The 16,900-nt window shown below is 43.8% G+C and overlaps 1 protein-coding gene across 1 annotated transcript in view; it reads left to right on the forward strand.

Moving 5' to 3' along the window:
• Window positions 1–386: 386 nt before the first annotated feature.
• Window positions 387–16,900, forward strand: part of phlpp2 (PH domain and leucine rich repeat protein phosphatase 2) — a 35,713-nt gene continuing 19,199 nt past the window's right edge. The window contains 11 exon segments of the mRNA XM_072660200.1: window positions 387–718; window positions 2,203–2,480; window positions 5,005–5,083; window positions 11,826–11,882; window positions 13,589–13,654; window positions 13,657–13,686; window positions 13,688–13,792; window positions 14,478–14,514; window positions 14,517–14,566; window positions 14,568–14,604; window positions 16,723–16,879. Of these exon segments, the coding sequence (XP_072516301.1) occupies window positions 530–718; window positions 2,203–2,480; window positions 5,005–5,083; window positions 11,826–11,882; window positions 13,589–13,654; window positions 13,657–13,686; window positions 13,688–13,792; window positions 14,478–14,514; window positions 14,517–14,566; window positions 14,568–14,604; window positions 16,723–16,879 (1,085 nt within the window). The 5' untranslated portion in view covers window positions 387–529.

Here is a 16,900-nt window from a genome sequence, read left to right on the forward strand (position 1 = left end):
TTTATTATTAAGATGATGACGCCGATAAAGTAACTTTGTGATGCATAACATCAAACTGTGTATGTCTAGTTATGATGACCAGGCTCTTCCATCCATATGATAAGCAGAGTGTGATACAACTTTGGTGATATAGATTATATTGTGAGTGAATGTTTCCCAGGTATACGTTATAAATATGTTTGGTTTTTATTATTTGTAATTCAATATAAATAAACAATATACCAGATTAATAAATGTTGCTTCTTCTATCATTTGTACTGAAGCACCTGTTTGGGCGTTAGCGTCCACATGAATAATTCATTAAATCTGAAGCCCCGGAATGGGCAGTGCCTCATGAATAATAATTAGCCCCGCCCTCTACTGTTTATTGAGCGCGGATCTGACAGCCGTGCGATTCGGTCCCATTATGGCGTCTCACCAAATCAGGATGGGCTGTTTCCGCCGCCTCCTGTGCTGGAATTTACCGCTCGTCGACTGCGACGTTGCAGCTGGACGTTTGGGGTGAAAAAGGGACGTAAATGTAGGCGAGATGAAGGACGAGGAGAACGCGGCGAGGCCGGCGCAGAATGCCGAGGCTGACGGAAAAAACAGCGTTAGTGGGGAGGACGGCGGCCAGAGCTGCGCGGCGGCTGCGCGGACGAAGCCGGGGCTCGTCGAGGCGGCAGGAGAGCGCAGCGCTCTGGCAGCCCGATGTGGCACGGGGATACGGGTGTTAAAGGTAACGTTAGATATCCGGCTAGCATGTCCACGTTGGTGTCGGAATAGCCAGCCAGCTAGCTAGCTAACGTTATAGGGAGCCGTGAATGATCGGCGCTGAGGGATGTTCCCGTTAACGAGGGCCGAAGCAGCCTACGTATGAGTTCGTGAACAGCATCGATAAAGCCTCGGCACGCCATTGACCCCCCCTTCAGCGATGATATCTGACAGGAGCCGGGCTGTGCATGAGGGTTGCACCGTGTTTACACCTAACACTCCCAGTCACGTCTGTCTCGCTAACCTAGCGTTAACGCGTTGACTGCCTTTTGCTGGAGCGCGCGACATGCTAACTTACTGCAACAGTCACCCGTCTAACCTGTTAGCACTGTCGCTAAATCTGTCTGGACGTCTGAGGGGAAACCCGTGACAGCACGGCGAAGAAAGGCGATGAAGCTGACACAAATTGCAATTTCTAGAAGGTCAAGAATGAGACGGGTTTCATATAGATATTTCGTTTAGAATCGGTCATGACTGTAGAAATGTCTTTTGGGTCGTCCTCTATACAGCTTGCTTACACCAACGGTCAAATCTACAGCTGAAGGATTTTCGTCGAGATGGTCGGGGGAGACGGGCTTGTAATTACAGCTCAGTATAATGGAGGTTATAAACACCACTACTTCCCCGTTTTGAGTCCTTCTGTACAAAGTCTTAGGCCAGAATTAAACAAGCAAAGTCCTTCGTTGTAAAGGCCAGTTATCTTGGTCTTACTGTACAGAGCTAAGGTGCATTGCACTAGTGTTATAGCAAGCAGTGGGACATTTAATCATTAGTGATGGTGAGTCAGCTAGATGGATAGTCGTGTTAAAATATATGGCACCAGCGAGTGTGTGTTGGTGTCTAAAACGTACTCATCTTTGTCAAAGCCTGCAGGAGTGTCTTTAGTGGATGGTGGGCTGCTGTCTGCTCAGCCCTTGCTGTGCAGTGGGCACTGAAGCAGCAGCAGCTGCAGCCACAGGCAGCCCAGGCCCTCTCTCCGTCTCCGCCAGGGAGCACAGCTCTGTAGGAGTATGATTTCATCAGGCTGACTAATGACCTGATGCCTGGCTGCCCGGCTGTGAATCAGGCCTGGCTCTTGCCTCTCGCCAGGGCGTTTTTGCCCTGTGTAAATATTTGGGCCCCATCAGTCCCTCTCTCCTTATAATCAGGGAAAGCAAGGATGATGGTTCTAACACAGGATCTCTGTTGCTGGGTGGCGCGCCATACCATGAGCCATGGTTGTGCACTGGACCATTTCACGTCACTATTTGACTGTCAGAAGTGTACAGTGGAGATTATTGTTTTGTACTTAGCGATGTGGTTTGGCAGTTATCAAAATAGGCGGTGATAGTTTTATGCACCTTGTTTAAGTTAAGTGCACTGATGCTCTGGGGTTGTTCTAAAACAGAATTGATGTCGTTATTGATTTCTTGTGCGGTCTGAGCCTCACCTCTGTCTCTTGTATTGCAGCGTAACATGAAGCGGAATGGCAGCCGAGGCTGCGTCACCAGGAAAACCCGTTTTGGCTCACGAGAGAGGGACTGGCTGAAAGGGGATGCCCAGCGGGGCTGCGTGTGCCTATATGGGGCCAATGAGCCCCAGGCACCAGTCCCCGGACCCCAGACTACGTCTACAGCACAGCCGGACCTTAAGCTGGTTCTGTGTTCAACCAGCACAACAGTGGAGGAGCTGTGTGCACAACGCAATGGCCAGGGCCTGTACCTGCAGCTGCATGGAGACCTTATCAGGTAAAACACACACTCACACAGATGTTTTCCAGCAGTACTTCACATGCTCACACATTTGGTCTGACTTTTTAGCAAAGTCACAGTCCACCTTCTTTATCTGACATATAAAGCATGAGGGCTGTTTTCTAGAATAAAGCAGAACTCCACTAACTCCACCTCTAATCTGGTTACACCCGTTCTCTCTCTCTCTCTCTCTCACTTTGAATCTCCGTCTCCCTTCCCTTAGCCTTTCTGATGAGATTGGGAAGGGCTTTTTAACTTCCTCTTAGGCTATTTTTGCTGAGCGCTTGCTTGTTTCAGTGCTCAGTACACAAAGATGCACTACCTTAGATACACAGTGTATTGTCATTCCTTTTGTGACAGCTGTCCTGCCAGTTACTTGCTTTATGACTGAATGCACTTTACCTCGTCCCTGATTCAATTATCAGTTTGTTGACTGAGCCGATAGTCAGCAAACCTTTACATAAATACTGCCATTCAACTATTTGGAATCACTTGTTATAGTCATAGTCTGGTTATTGTGGTAACTAACAACTAATACAATCTAGAATTAAATAAACTAGATACATAAAGTCTTTGTTATTTTTGGAAACAACAAGGTCTTAACAGATGGTATTTAATACTTACAGTAGGATCATAGTAGGATCTCTTTAAAGAATCAGCTGTAAAATCTGAGCATGCTCTTTGTGATATTTGTATCTGCTCATATCACAGAAAAAAAAGGATTTGTTCATATTTGTCTCAGATCCTAGAGAAGCAACATTGTACCCGGAAACCAAGTGGAGCAGAATTACATAACTTTATGGCTCAGTCTACTGAGCTGTGAAGATTAGTGCAGTTTACCATGAAACCTTTTGAAATGCACATTCTAGTGTGTTTCACTCATTGTGTTGTTTGAGTATTACTTTTGATATTAGTGTTCTTTGTGTTGTGTGGGAAGCAGGGTGATTAGTGTACTACATCATGTTTGGTGGGGGTGGACTATGCCAGTAAGAAGGGACTGGGCATTTTGTGGCCACAAGGGGAAAAAGCTGTTGTCTGTTAAATGAGAGGAGTGGTATAGTGAGGTTTGGTTGCATGCCACCGGCAGTCATCAGATCACCACAAACCACAGACACACTTGCACTGACACGCAGATGCAATGTACTGAATGCTGTGAATAGCCTGATTTGCCTAGAACAGGATGCTGAGGTTACGTTGACACGTGTTCACAAGCATGCACAACTGCTATAATGGTAAAGGAGGAACTACAGTATGGTTATGCCAAAAAAAAAGAATATATAGGGAGTGAGAATGGTCGCGACATTGCTTTAGCTTCCTGCAGGAGTGTATTTAAGTGTAAGTGTGTGTGTGTTTGTGTGTGTGTGGGGGGAGGTGGGTGGGTGTCCGTGTTTGTGGCTTTGCATGAATCTGTGTGTGCATGGGCATAAATAGGCCTGTTGTGTCCTAGTGTCCACTTTCTGCAACGTCTGCAGAGATTTGGAAGGTGTGTCTGAGAGAGAGGGAGAGAGACACACGAGTCATGCTTTCTCCTTTTTCTGTCCTTGTGAGGATGACTGGCCTGCTGAAATGGCTGAAATCACATTAGTCTTCAGGAAAAAGCCCTGGGCTGAGGTGGAGGCCAGACAGACAGGGTCCAAGTACATTGAGGCGAATGTGTAGGTGTTGACGTGTCTGTACGTGTGTATGTGTCTAAGCTCAAGTGCTTTTATTAGTACATTGCAGATGCCTTGCTCTAGTGCTGGGCTAGAAAATTCTCCTCCATGTTGCTTCCATGTTGCAGTACTAGACAGGGCCAAGTCACATGAACACACACGTGGTAGTATGTTTTTAAGGGGACAGTACAAGAACACACAGTAAGGAAAGTACTAACAGAATTAATAAAAACATTATTACAAATGTATTACTTTTTTGTTTTTAATTCAAATAAGCAACATTCATTCATATGTGCCATATTGTACCAAACATGCTTTTGTTTTCCATTTGGAGTGTAGAAGTGATCGATTTGGTCTCAGGGCCGTTGAACTGCTTTTACAGGACAGTGGGAGGTGGGGTGGGGTGTAACATGTCATATATGTAGGACAAACATTCCATTTTCAAGACTTTTCTCCAGCTGCTCATATTGATACAAAGGAGAAAGAAAGTATAGAAATAAATTGCTTTTTGTTGGTGGTCACAGGCCAAAGCCTTTTTCAGGGTCAGCCTGGATGAATGAACCAAACACTTTATCAAGCGAAACCATGAGCCTGAACAATTTCCATATAGCGCACCAGATGCCACTATCAGAGTGACAGGTTCTGTCTGCTTGACATGCTAAACATCTCATTAAGACATCACTGTTGTTAGGAGATGTCCTCATGGAATCTACCAGAGCTAATATTGGAGCTTGGAAACACTAAACCATGTTTGACCATAATTATGTGCCTCTTCTGGTTTCAAATTCAGTTTTTTCTCTCTTTTTGTCTCTCTCTCTCTCTCTCTCTCTCTCTCTCTCTCTCTCAATCTCTCTCAATAAACTCTGCAGGAGACTAGACTCCTCTGAGCGGCCTCTTCAAATGGTATATGACTACTTGACCACCATGGGTTACCACGACCCTCTACCTGTTCTGACACAGCACAAAAAAAGAACAAATTGCTGAATTCCTTAGGTGGCAGGGTGCCGTTAAAGCTTTCTCCCCTTCCCCCACTCTCTCTCTTCCTTAAAACCCCAGAGCTGAGCAACACACTTTGCAAGCGTCATGCCTTGATAGGTGTGCTTATCACCTAGTGTCGAAGGAATTGTGTGTGTGAGATTCAGAATCCTTGCAGCCTCTTTATGTCACTAGAAGGAGGCCGAGCTTATTACAATTTGGCTCTCGTTTCTGTAGCCATCAGACAGCGAGAGCACCAATCTGTCAGTGTGTGATTAGTGGCCGAGTCTATGCGCTAAGCCGTATTTATAGGTTTTTTTTTCTTTCTTCATAGTTTAATGTGTTTCCTGTTGCTGGTTTATTGAGGGCTATGTGCCTGAAGGGGGGAAGCAGCGGACACACACATGTGCACACACACAGATAGCTTACCATTTATCATGATACTCCCCTCTGGCTGTGCACCACTGTCATTTGCAGCACAGCAGTGAGATGAAAGGATGCACCCAAATAGAGTGTCTAGTGATAACTAGCCATTTACATTTTAATATGTGTTTACTATAATCCATATGTGAAATGCAGTGAGTGTAACGCAAATTTAATGAAGATGTATTCATTTTTTTACGCAACCATAACAAGGCTAAATCAAAGAAATATTGTAAACACTTTAATTTGTAAACTTTACATTACAAGTATTTACATGGTTTAAGATTCCTTGTCTTGAACCCCAGTACAGGCTAATGTAAGGAGGGTAAAGTTATTTTCGAACTAATGCTAACTTGACGTTACTTGGCAATGAGAGTGCTGAGTGCCATTCATGTTACAGCAGCTAATAGACATCCTCATTGGCTAGCATTGTTCTGGGTGAGGGGGAGGGAGTGACATCTTCACCCAGAGAAAGAAAGGTCATTTCTACTCTCTGATCTTGGGCTCCCAGCCATTAAGAGCTGTGGCATCACAGTGGATCAAACTCATATCTCAATCTCCTGATAATGGCTTAGACATTTGTGCCACTTGGAAGTCCCAGTACTGGCATTCCTGACTGGGAATTGAACCACAGTGTTCTTTGTGAGAGGCTGGAGTGTTGCTACCCATTTTACTGAATTGAAAATTCAGTGCCATAACTATTGTTGCCTAAGCAATTGGAAATTCCTCATATGGGGGTGCCCTGAAGAGGAGGTCCTGGTCATTTGGGCCAGTGGTTGTGGGACAGAGAGCCCCTTGGGTAACTCTCATCCTCCCTTGGTCCAGGGTGCTGGGCAAACGACCATCCATCAGGATAGTGGTGGGAGTGGGACATGCTATTCCTCATCCCCAGGTGGCCTGTCCCTGTCAGGGCTGCTGTGGTGAGCTACTGCCCCACATGACAGTCTGATGGATGGCTATGGATGTTGGACGAATGGCCTGCACCCTGTTCATTTGTACACTGCAGCCTCCTGGGGAAGGTGGGCACAGCATATTAGAGTGATGTGCACTGAGCCCTCAGACGCACACACACTCTCTCTTTATACTCACACTGTGCCAGCGTGTGGCTCTAGGCAGGTCTAATGATCCTCTTAAAGCTGCTGATAGGCTTTGGTTTGAGAGGAAACTGGGGACCTGATGTTCTGTAATGCTGCTCCTATTAATAACCAGACTGGGAGAGTGTGTGTGCGTATGTGGTGCTGAGTCAGTGTCATAGTGAGTAGCCAAGACGGTGACGGCAGCACAAGTGACCAGAGAGAGATGAAGAAAGACTTCGCTGCCTGGTCTTTTAAATCACATGCTAATTATTATTTTACAATGTGAGCTCATGTTAAGAATCTGAATCCAATCTAAAACCAATATCTAAATCTAGGCAATATCTGCTTCCTATGCCAGATGTGTGAAGCTACGACCGAAGGATTGCTGGCTGTATTGAAGCTGTCAGCTGGGTTTGTGGCCCGTGTGCTGACCAGGCCCGGGGAGATTTTCTATGCTCATTTTTTAGATTACGGGGAAAGCCGGGGGGGGGGCATGGAGGAGAAAGTCAGGGTGCACTGTCATCCATATGTGACTAGTCACTGGACAAGCTTGACTTTTTGACCAGGATTGACTCTTCCATGAAAGACTTGAAGGTCTGGGGGAAACGGTACGATAAGAGTTCAGTACTCTCAGATGAAGTAGCAGCTAGGTGGTACTAAGCCAAGAACCATCCATATGTTCACATACCACTGATTGAGAGAAGAAATCTCTTTGTGCAGAAAACATTCTGTAAAGCTTCTCCCTCCATCTCCTCTTTTAAGAGGCTAGACTGTGCCAAAGCAGACAAAGCATGAGATGAAAGGAGAAGTAAGGGAGCAAACATTAATAAACGCAGACTTAATAAAGTTCATGCTTTAGAAAAACACAAGCTTTAAGATCCTGGAGCACTGGAGTCGGGGGTGGAGGGTCAACCAGTCCAGCTGCAGCTCCTGGGGGAGAAAGATGTGAGTTCTGGCTTGACTCCATTCGTCCCGGCTGGGTGTTCCTCTGGAGCTTTGACCCAAGACCCACCCTACCCCCCACACTGAAATTCGGCTGGAGCCTCTGGCCGCCACAGCGGCCCATAGGAAATAAATCATCTTTGGGACTGGCTTTGGCCAGTTAATGAGATATTGATCTGCCAGGAGCCTTAACTTAGAGGAGAAAATGAAAACTAAATAAAGAGTGTGTGCATGTGTGTGTGTTTATGTGTCTGTGCAGACAGGAAAGCAGAGGCTTAGAGGTGTTACTCTGGGACCATACCGATACAAAAGAGAGGGGACACTGTCTCCACGTTCTGAAGCAGATAACTGGAGACGATTTATTGGGAGAGAAGAATTATGCTTTTCTTTATGTCTTTGTGGCTTCTTCTGCAGATATCCACCAGGACTGCATTAAATTGACAATATACTTCCATTACATAACATTAATATTGCAAAAAACTAGCTCTGGATGTAGTGGAACAACATGTGATTAATTAGAGTGCTTGTGCATATTGTGGTGTTCTGTGGTATCAGTATTGCAAAGTCCAGTGGCAAGTTAACGATTAACAAACAGTATATTGTGACGTTCTACTGTCCACTTTGGGATCCACACAATCGTGCTCCATACATTGGTGATCCGTTGTATCATGACAGTTGTAAGGAGCTTTGCCTCAACCCATAGTGGTGGCTTTTCTGTCACTGTAATTGAATTACAGTCATTTGGATCAGCTTCAGTTTTTAACTGTCAACATGCTTTCCTATAGATAGGGGCCAACATGAAGTAATTTAGATGAGATGTCTTCATCGTGCAAGGGTCATTAATGCAGTTCTGCTGATCTGATAGGAGGCCAAACATTTATTGGATGTATAATGACTTTCCCAGGCGGTTTCTTTCCCAGCGAGAACTGTTGACGTCAGTCAGTGACATTGTTTCATACCTAAATGATGTCAGTCAGTGACATTGTTTCCGGTAAGATCACAGCAGTTACAAATCTGATGCTTTTAGATGTTTCCTCTTGATATAGTTCAAGGTTTTCTATTCCACCCCATAACGCTAATGGTGGTTGGTGTGGCGCAACAGATAACACCACTTCCTGCCACAGAGCTACCACACCATGTGGGAGACTGGGGTTCGATTCCCGGGCTGGGTGCTGCGCTACACCAATAAGAGTCCTTGGGCAAGACTCCTGCCACTACACTGACCCACCTCTGTAATATGAGTTACCTTGTAAGTCGCTCTGGATAAGAGCGTCAGCTAAATGCCATAAATGTAAATGTAAATGTAATGGCGTCTTTTAATCATGTGTGTCTCTGTATTTTCTTTTTTTTTTTTTTAAAAGCCTAATGTATTTAAACTTTCATTTTCGTTTCCTATAAGAGTATCGCACCATTTTCTGAAAATTCCATTAGCTGAATTTCTTTTAGTTTAAAACATCAGTGATGGAGGCTAATGTTTATTATTACCATAACTGCTCTTTGCTTTTAGCTTATTCTAGAGCCAGCATTTCTGCCCCAATGGCAACCCCCTGCAAGCAAGCTTAATATGTGTGATCTTACATGGATTAAAGAATCTAGACTGTTCATTTTTAAGCAATAGATGGGATGTTCCTTTCAAACTAATTTCTGTGGGAGTCAGGATGGTCCTAGATTTTGGTCCGTGGTGTGGCTCTTTTAAGCTTTTGGCCAGATAGCTCAACATGTAGTACATTTCATTCTCTAGGATTCAGTTAGACCCCTGCCCTGTCTCTGAGGGAGGGAGAGCAAGACTTCAGTATCGTAGCCAAGTCTTCTGTCAACAAGAGGCTTGGAGGCTTGAGCAAGGGCCCAAAGGTATGGAGTAGGGTGCTGGCAGGAGTGGGTACTCAGTGAGGAGATCCAGAGATCTGTCAGTTGTCTTGCTGCCTCTGTGGTGCAACAGACCCCGGGGGAGGAAATGGTGCTCCATATGGTTGATACAAAGGTAGTTAGGCATGTCCAGTTACAGTCCAGTCTTCGCTGATGAAGGCTTATATTTATACATTTCCCAGGCAGTGACTCCACCTAAAACATGTGGTCAAAAAGCACTGCTTTATGCTTGTTAGCTCAGGCAGTTCCAGAGTCAGGGCAGTCTAAGGAAAATGAGTGCACTACATGTAAGCTGTTCAATTTAGAAATGCATGTTGCAAGCTTAGATTTGGTGTGACCGCATTTATGAATCTGATACTGGTTCCAAAAATGGCATGTCATTTAGTTTTGAGGCTTGTCATGCTGCTTTGGTTTTGAAAGGTTGAAATAACATACGATACGGACAATATTCAGATCTTTGTGTACAAAATAGAATTTTAATTATATAGGCACAGATTCTGTTTTTTAAAATGTCATATACAACAAAATCTGTATAGTGTTCAAGTACTTTGATGTCTTTTCTTGTCTTTTTTGTCATGCATTTCTTCTGGGAGTTTTTGTGTCATGCTAGAGGTTGACCCCATTTGGGTAATCTTTGGAGCGTCTCCAACCTCCCCACCCATACATTGCAATTAGAATTTGCAAACAAGGCTGGACTGTTGTGTTTTACACATAGCCAAGGTGCTTCGAAGGTTATTAGTGAGTGTGTGCTTGTGTGGTGTGGTTTGTTTAAGAATTGAGGGTTTAAGGACATGTTAACATTTAATATGGTGGGTGTATATGTTCATGGTTGCTATAAAGGGGTATAAATAATAGAAAATATGTAAGTGACTTGAAGTGTACAGAATTATACATCATATGATTTCATTTTGTTAGTACATTGTTTGGTTGATATAATAGCAGATAGAAAGAGAATTTTGGTTTTTCACTCAAATGAAAAAGCTGCTTTACAGCTGATGACGATCTTTTTTTATTGTGGGTCAGTAATGTCAAGATGTTAGAAGACACTCTGAAACTCTTTAGTGTAGTGTGAACTTCTTCTAGAAGCAGCTTGCCTACTGTGATTTAAGAAGACTAGTTTAACATGCATTTAGTATTGGGACATGCCTCTTAGTCATTGAATTCAGGTGTTCCATTAAGACCCATTTCCATGGGTGTTTAAAATCAAGTACCTAGCCATGCAGTCTGCCTTTACAAACATTAGTAAAAGAATGTGTGGTTCGAAAGAGCTCGCTGAATTCCAGCTGGTAGTGGAATAGGATGCCACTGTTGCAGTAAGAACAATTCCTTTCCTCATAGATGTTTTACGACCAATTAAAGTAGTATTATTGAAAACTGGAAATGTTTAGGAACTACAGCAGCTTAGCCACAAAGTGGCAGACCATGCAAAAATGGTTACAGAGGGAGGTCACTGAGTGCCGAGGAGCATAGTGCATTAAAAAATAACCAATGCGCTGCTGACTCAATATTTGAAATTAGAGGAAAAATTACAATTAAATTACATTTCAAGTTTTACTAGTAAAATGAGTACTCTTGTATTGCTCATGGCATTTTAGGCTAAAATGGCTTGCCATACTTAACATACTTAATTAATATGAATAATTGAAAATTAAAAGATTCATATAGTTCTTAAAATCCAGTTTCTCTAGAAATTCTCGAATTGGTCATGATAAACACATAAGGCCAATAACCATTACGTATCTTCATATTGCCCACCTCCTATGACAGACAGACAAGTCCCTATCTAGTTATCTGTCTATCCCTGCTGGGCTCTAAAGATCTGAATTTGACAGGTTAGGCCCTTAGCCCCTTAGGCTGACCAAGAGAGCCTCCTCTATAGCTGCAGGCACCACTTTTGCCCCCAGAGCTAGAGCTCTCAAGCTCAGAGAGTGGGAAAGCCCAGCAATCAGACACTCTTATCGATCTTACCCCAACCCAGTGCACTGTCACATCCACTTGCTCCTTATCAGCTTTCCAAACAAAAGGCACTCAGCTGGGCATGGAGCTGCAGTTTGATCCCTCCGCCGCTCCTTCAGGTTTGTAGGAACAAAAGAGCAGACGACAAGCTGTGGCAAATCTCCGTAGGGAGGTACCGAGTCTGATCTGCTGGCACATCAGGCCACAACACATAAAAGGAAGCTACAAAGGAAGTAAAAGTTGTGTGTGTCCTTTATTTGACAGCAATTAACCTGAGTGTGTTGAGGCTCTGGCAGAGTTTGGAGCTGCGTGTGTGTGATGTGTCCTTTAGAGGTGCTGAATCGAGGCCACGGCTGACGCTGGATACATAATCAAATTGAAAGAGGCGAGCTTAATGTGGCAAAAGCCGACTCATTCATCAACCTGACTGCATCTGGGGAAGATGAGCTCAGGGAGCAGAGCAGCAGCCAAGTCCTCTGAGCTGCATGGGTGTGGGGTGGTGGGAGGAAGTATTTCAATTAAGTGTGTGATCTGTTGATACTGGGGGTTCCTGTCTTATGTTAGCCTCATGTGACATTCTCTCAGTCTTTGAAGACAGAGGACACCTCAGTGTTCATTCATTGTTTTTGTTATTCATTCTAGAAAGATTCTGTTGAAAGTAGGGATGTCCCTATTTATTTGTCCCCTGTTTAGATCCGAATACAAAGCAAGCAAAGCCTCGGACCTAGATTGATTTGTCATAGCCAATACCGATCCCTTAAATATGCCTGGATCAGTCTAGATCCGATCCACTGGGATTGATCGGAGCACCTCTAGCTTCTGGCATGCTAGTGACTGTTTGTTCATTTATTCATTTATTTATTTTCAACATTGTGTATGGTTTGGTTGTTTGATTAGGACCTACACCCGAGAGCGAGTGCATGTATTAGACTATATGAAATGGGGCATGACATAGCTGCATGTGTTTCTCTCAGGGGCCCTATAAATTGCATTTTTGTGTGTGTCTTTTTGTATGTGTCATTGTGAGCTGAGCAGTCCATGTGACATCATTTGCTGAAGCTCCATTATCCGTCCTTCTGTATCACCGACAGAGAACGCCTGCAACATACTCTGCATATGGCTCTAATTAGCGCACGTGTGTGTGTGTGTGTGTCTGCATCATATGACATGTACCTCTTGGAGGTCTCTGTGCTCAGAACTCCATCAACTACACCCAGTGTGTGTGTGTGTGTTTACTCTAGTTGGCACATTAACATTTGTAATTTATCTTGTATAAATTACACACAGTTTATATAAACCTCAGGGTTGTGTGGGTGTGTGCGTGCACACGCACAACAGTCATGCAGTTAACGAATAAAAGGAAGAAAGGGGAAAAAGCACTTTAACCTAGGATAATACACAATCATGAACTTTAGATTATTATCCAAAACTTTTGGTCTCTGTGCATCAGAACATTGAAAATTTTATATTTTTAAATAGCTAGTGCTAGCACTTGAACTAACCTATGTAATGGCCGATGATGTGATGTAGTTTAAGAAATACATACATAGTGATTGGACACCTTTCATCAAAGCAACACTAATGTAGATTTTTTACCTTAAAATAACAGCTTCAAAATCATGTTAATGCTTACTGACTTGTAATAGGGAGAATAGCATAGAGAATAGCGTCATTGCTATTTAGAGTCATTGCCTCGGATGCTACTAACTGCAGTATGTAACTTTGGAGAAGCAGTAGGACAACGCTCATCAGCGTAATGCTATAGGTCATATATGTGTAAAATCCTGTTATATTACTCTGCCACCTCCATTTTCACTTTTTGTCCACAAACTTTGTCCATTTGCTTCTTTCACTTTCATTGACGGTTCTGTACCTCTCAGCTCCTCCAGGGAAAACATATCCTTCAGTGGAAAGCACAAATTACAATTCCTGATTATATGGGCAGCCCAGAAACAAGAAATGACAATTTTCCATAGTGTTGTTTTAAGTTTAGGGTTGGGTTTAAGGGTAGGATTAGAAACTTATTTTTACATATAGATGGATACATATAGGTATTCACATGGTCTAAAGGCTTTGTTAACTTATTTAAACTTAGAAAGCCAACAAAATTTGTAATTCCACCAGGCATTGGCATAAGACTGTATATCTAATGCATAAGGGAAATCTGTAATTGTATCAAACAAACCTGTATGTGTGTGTGTTTGTGTCTTCAGAGCGGCCGGTGAACGCAGACCAGCAGGAGCGGACTCTACTAAAGGGTGTCTTCAGTGTCGCGAAAGGGCAAAAACGCAGCTTCACAAATGGGCAGAGCGGCCAGGTCATACTATGCGGCACCTGTCTGATCGTGGCCTCAGTCAAAGACAGCCTGACGGGCAAGATGCACATCCTACCCCTGGTCGGGGGGAGGTAAGGGAGCATAGTCACAGATGCCCACGTGCTGCTCCTTTGCCCTACTCTCTATCCGAGGACAGAGCCACAGCTGGGTGTACAAACACAGCTGTGGATGATTGGGAGGGGAAAGAGGATAGGATGCTTTAACACAGTGGGACTTGATCACATGATTGCATTAACATTAGAATGCAGCGTTTCTTCTAGAAATGGGGGACAAAACCCAATCCCACCATAGTTGCGAGTGTAGCAGTTTGATGAGTTTAAATTACAGGAAAGCAATCAAACCTGGATGAACCAGTCGACTCAAATGTGCCTGAAGCTGAACTTTGTATTTGACACTTTTGTCGGTTTAAAAATAACGCAGGATGAAATGGTACAGAAGCCAACACAGGACCATCTGCTCACCCTCGCAGCTTATGCATGTCCCCCGGCAGTAATTCCATATATCACAGTAATAGGTTAAGACCAAACCTACCCGAACCTACTTGCATGCAGTAAAAATTTAAACACAATGTCTTGCTGTTCAGTTTGCTGAGGAAAAGATTCTTAGCAGGCTGGTGATTATGGTTACTGAGTAGCCCACCCACCAATTTCCATAAAAAGGGGACACACTGCATTCAGTGAGGGGACAAAATCTGCTAAATAGATATCTGCTTATATATGTGTCTTTCACTTTCTCTCTTTGACTCATAATTTTTTTAATCAATTCCCAGGTAGAAGAAGTGAAAAGAAGGCAGCACTGTCTGATGTTCAATCTGCGGGTCCCCAGGCCCAGACCTACTACGTTAACTTTGATACGACTGAGGGCTGAATACCAGCGCTGGCATCGGCAGGCCTCACAAAGTGAGTCGATGGGGTTTTTATCTAATCAAGCACGCATTTAGCTTTCGTTAGAGAGCCTAAAGTCTGCTGGCCAAACGGCTGACTGCTCTGAAGTCTCATTCATCTGTATTTAATCTTCATTCTGCTGTCACACACAGAAGTGTGTGTGTTTGTTGTGTTTGTTTGTGTGTTTGTGTGTATATGTGTGTGTATGTGTGGGTGTGTGTGTTGTACGCAGTGTTCCACAGAGATGCAACACTGTACTAACCACCTGCAGAGCACAGCTTTGGTCAAACAGCTGTCTGTGTTTGCAGTTGTGTGCGTGCTGGAAACGTAGTCTTTTCCTGTCATTTTAAGTCATTTTAAGTTGAGCCTTATGAAGTGTATCTTTTTTTTCTCCTCTTGCCCTCTCACGCTGGTTCCTCTTTACTGACTCTAATCATCTTATTAACGTGCTTTCCATGTGTGGACCCCAGCACACTGTGAATACCTCCATCCAGGCAGAGATCACTCAAACACAAAAAGGGGAGTAGGAAAGAAGAAGAAGAATGAAAATCCAATTAGTCCTGTGTGAGTGAAGAGTTGATTACTGTGATGACGAGAGAGAGGGAGAGAGAGGGAGAGAGAGGGAGAGAGAGGGAGAGAGAGGGAGAGAGAGGGAGAGAGGGGGGGAGAGAGGGAGACGGAGAGAGGGAGAGAGGGAGAGAGGGAGAGAGGGAGAGAGGGAGAGAGGAGACGGAGAGGGAGAGGGAGAGAGGGAGACGGAGAGGGAGAGAGGGAGACGGAGAGGGAGAGAGGGAGACGGAGAGGGAGACGGAGAGAGAGAGAGAGAGAGAGAGAGAGAGAGAGAGAGAGAGAGAGAGAGAGAGAGAGAGAGAGAGAGAGAGAGAGAGAGAGAGAGAGAGAGAGAGAGGGAGAGAGAGAGAGAGAGAGAGAGAGAGAGAGAGAGAGAGAGAGAGAGAGAGTGAGAGAGAGAGAGATTAAGGGCTTCTAGTTTCAGTGCATGTTTGAGATCTCCTCTGGCAAGTCCAAATTCAGTTAGTGAGTGTGTATAAGCATGTGTGTTTGCTCATGCGTGCATGTATGCTGTCTGTGAGTGCTCATTTGTTTGCGTGTGTGTGTGTGTAAGCTGCGCATGGTAGGCTTAGTGAGTAATGTGCATTGTGGCAGTCTTTGTGGGGGAAGCAGAGGCTGGTTTATAAAGGCACTCTTTCAGTCAGTGCAGCAGAGAGGCGAGACTGCCTGGGCTGCCAGATAGCATCAATAGTCTTCAGGGGGGCCACTACCTCTCTCTCTTTCTCTCTTTTCTCTCTCTCTATCTCTCTCTCTCTCTCTCTCTCTTTTGCACACTCTCTTTCGGTCATTAAAACCGTATGATCTGATGCATTATATGGCTAGTATAAGACCACTATACAGCACTATAAGGACCACGGGCATTAATGTGGAGTCATAAAAAAAATGAGGGTAGATGATTATTATTATTATATGGGCTACACACTTCAGCACTCAGAGGCAAAACCCTGTTCTGTGTGTTTGTGTGATCTACCACTTTGTGGCTGAGCTGTTGCTGCTCTTACACACTTCCATTTTACAATTAAAGCACTTGTTTGAAAGAAATTTCACAATCGACTAAAACTGGTGTCATCCTATGCCACATTAAAAGTCACTGAGCTCAGGAATAAGACCTATTCCACTGCCATTGTTTATCTATGAAGATCCTTATTTTTTATTATCAACCCATTATTATCAATGGGTGTGCACAGGGTGTCTACATATTTGTCCATATAGTCTATCTATATGATGCATATAACTGGTTGTGATAATGTCCATAGTACAAGAAAATGTGTATTCGATTTGTATGTGGCTAGATGATATGCTATTTGTACTTTAGAGCTGTTAACAATAGTACTCACTCTAGTACTCACTGCTTGTGTACACCTGAGTGACATTATTTTTACACAAATGAACAAATGAACAAATTATGGGCTTCATATAGTAAAATGTCCTGTAGCTATTTTAAGTGTGCTCAAATCATACCTACACGTATCTTATGTTTGTTAACTTTAGAATGGTAATGTTATTTGTTCCTACAGTCTACAAATCCAACTGTGTGTGTGTGTGTCTGTGTGAATGTGTAGGTTGTTTCTCAAACCATCAGCCTGGTGGACCTGTCCTGCTACAGTTTAGAGGAGGTGTCCGAGTACCTTTTCTACAGCCAAGATGTTACACATCTCAACCTACGCCACAATTTCATGAGTTTGGAGGGTCCTGGAGGACTCTGTAACTTTAACAGGTAAGGAAATACAGACCTGTG

The sequence above is a fragment of the Salminus brasiliensis genome, chromosome 17 (assembly GCF_030463535.1).
Source record: "Salminus brasiliensis chromosome 17, fSalBra1.hap2, whole genome shotgun sequence".
Classification (NCBI taxonomy): Eukaryota; Metazoa; Chordata; class Actinopteri; order Characiformes; family Bryconidae; genus Salminus; species Salminus brasiliensis.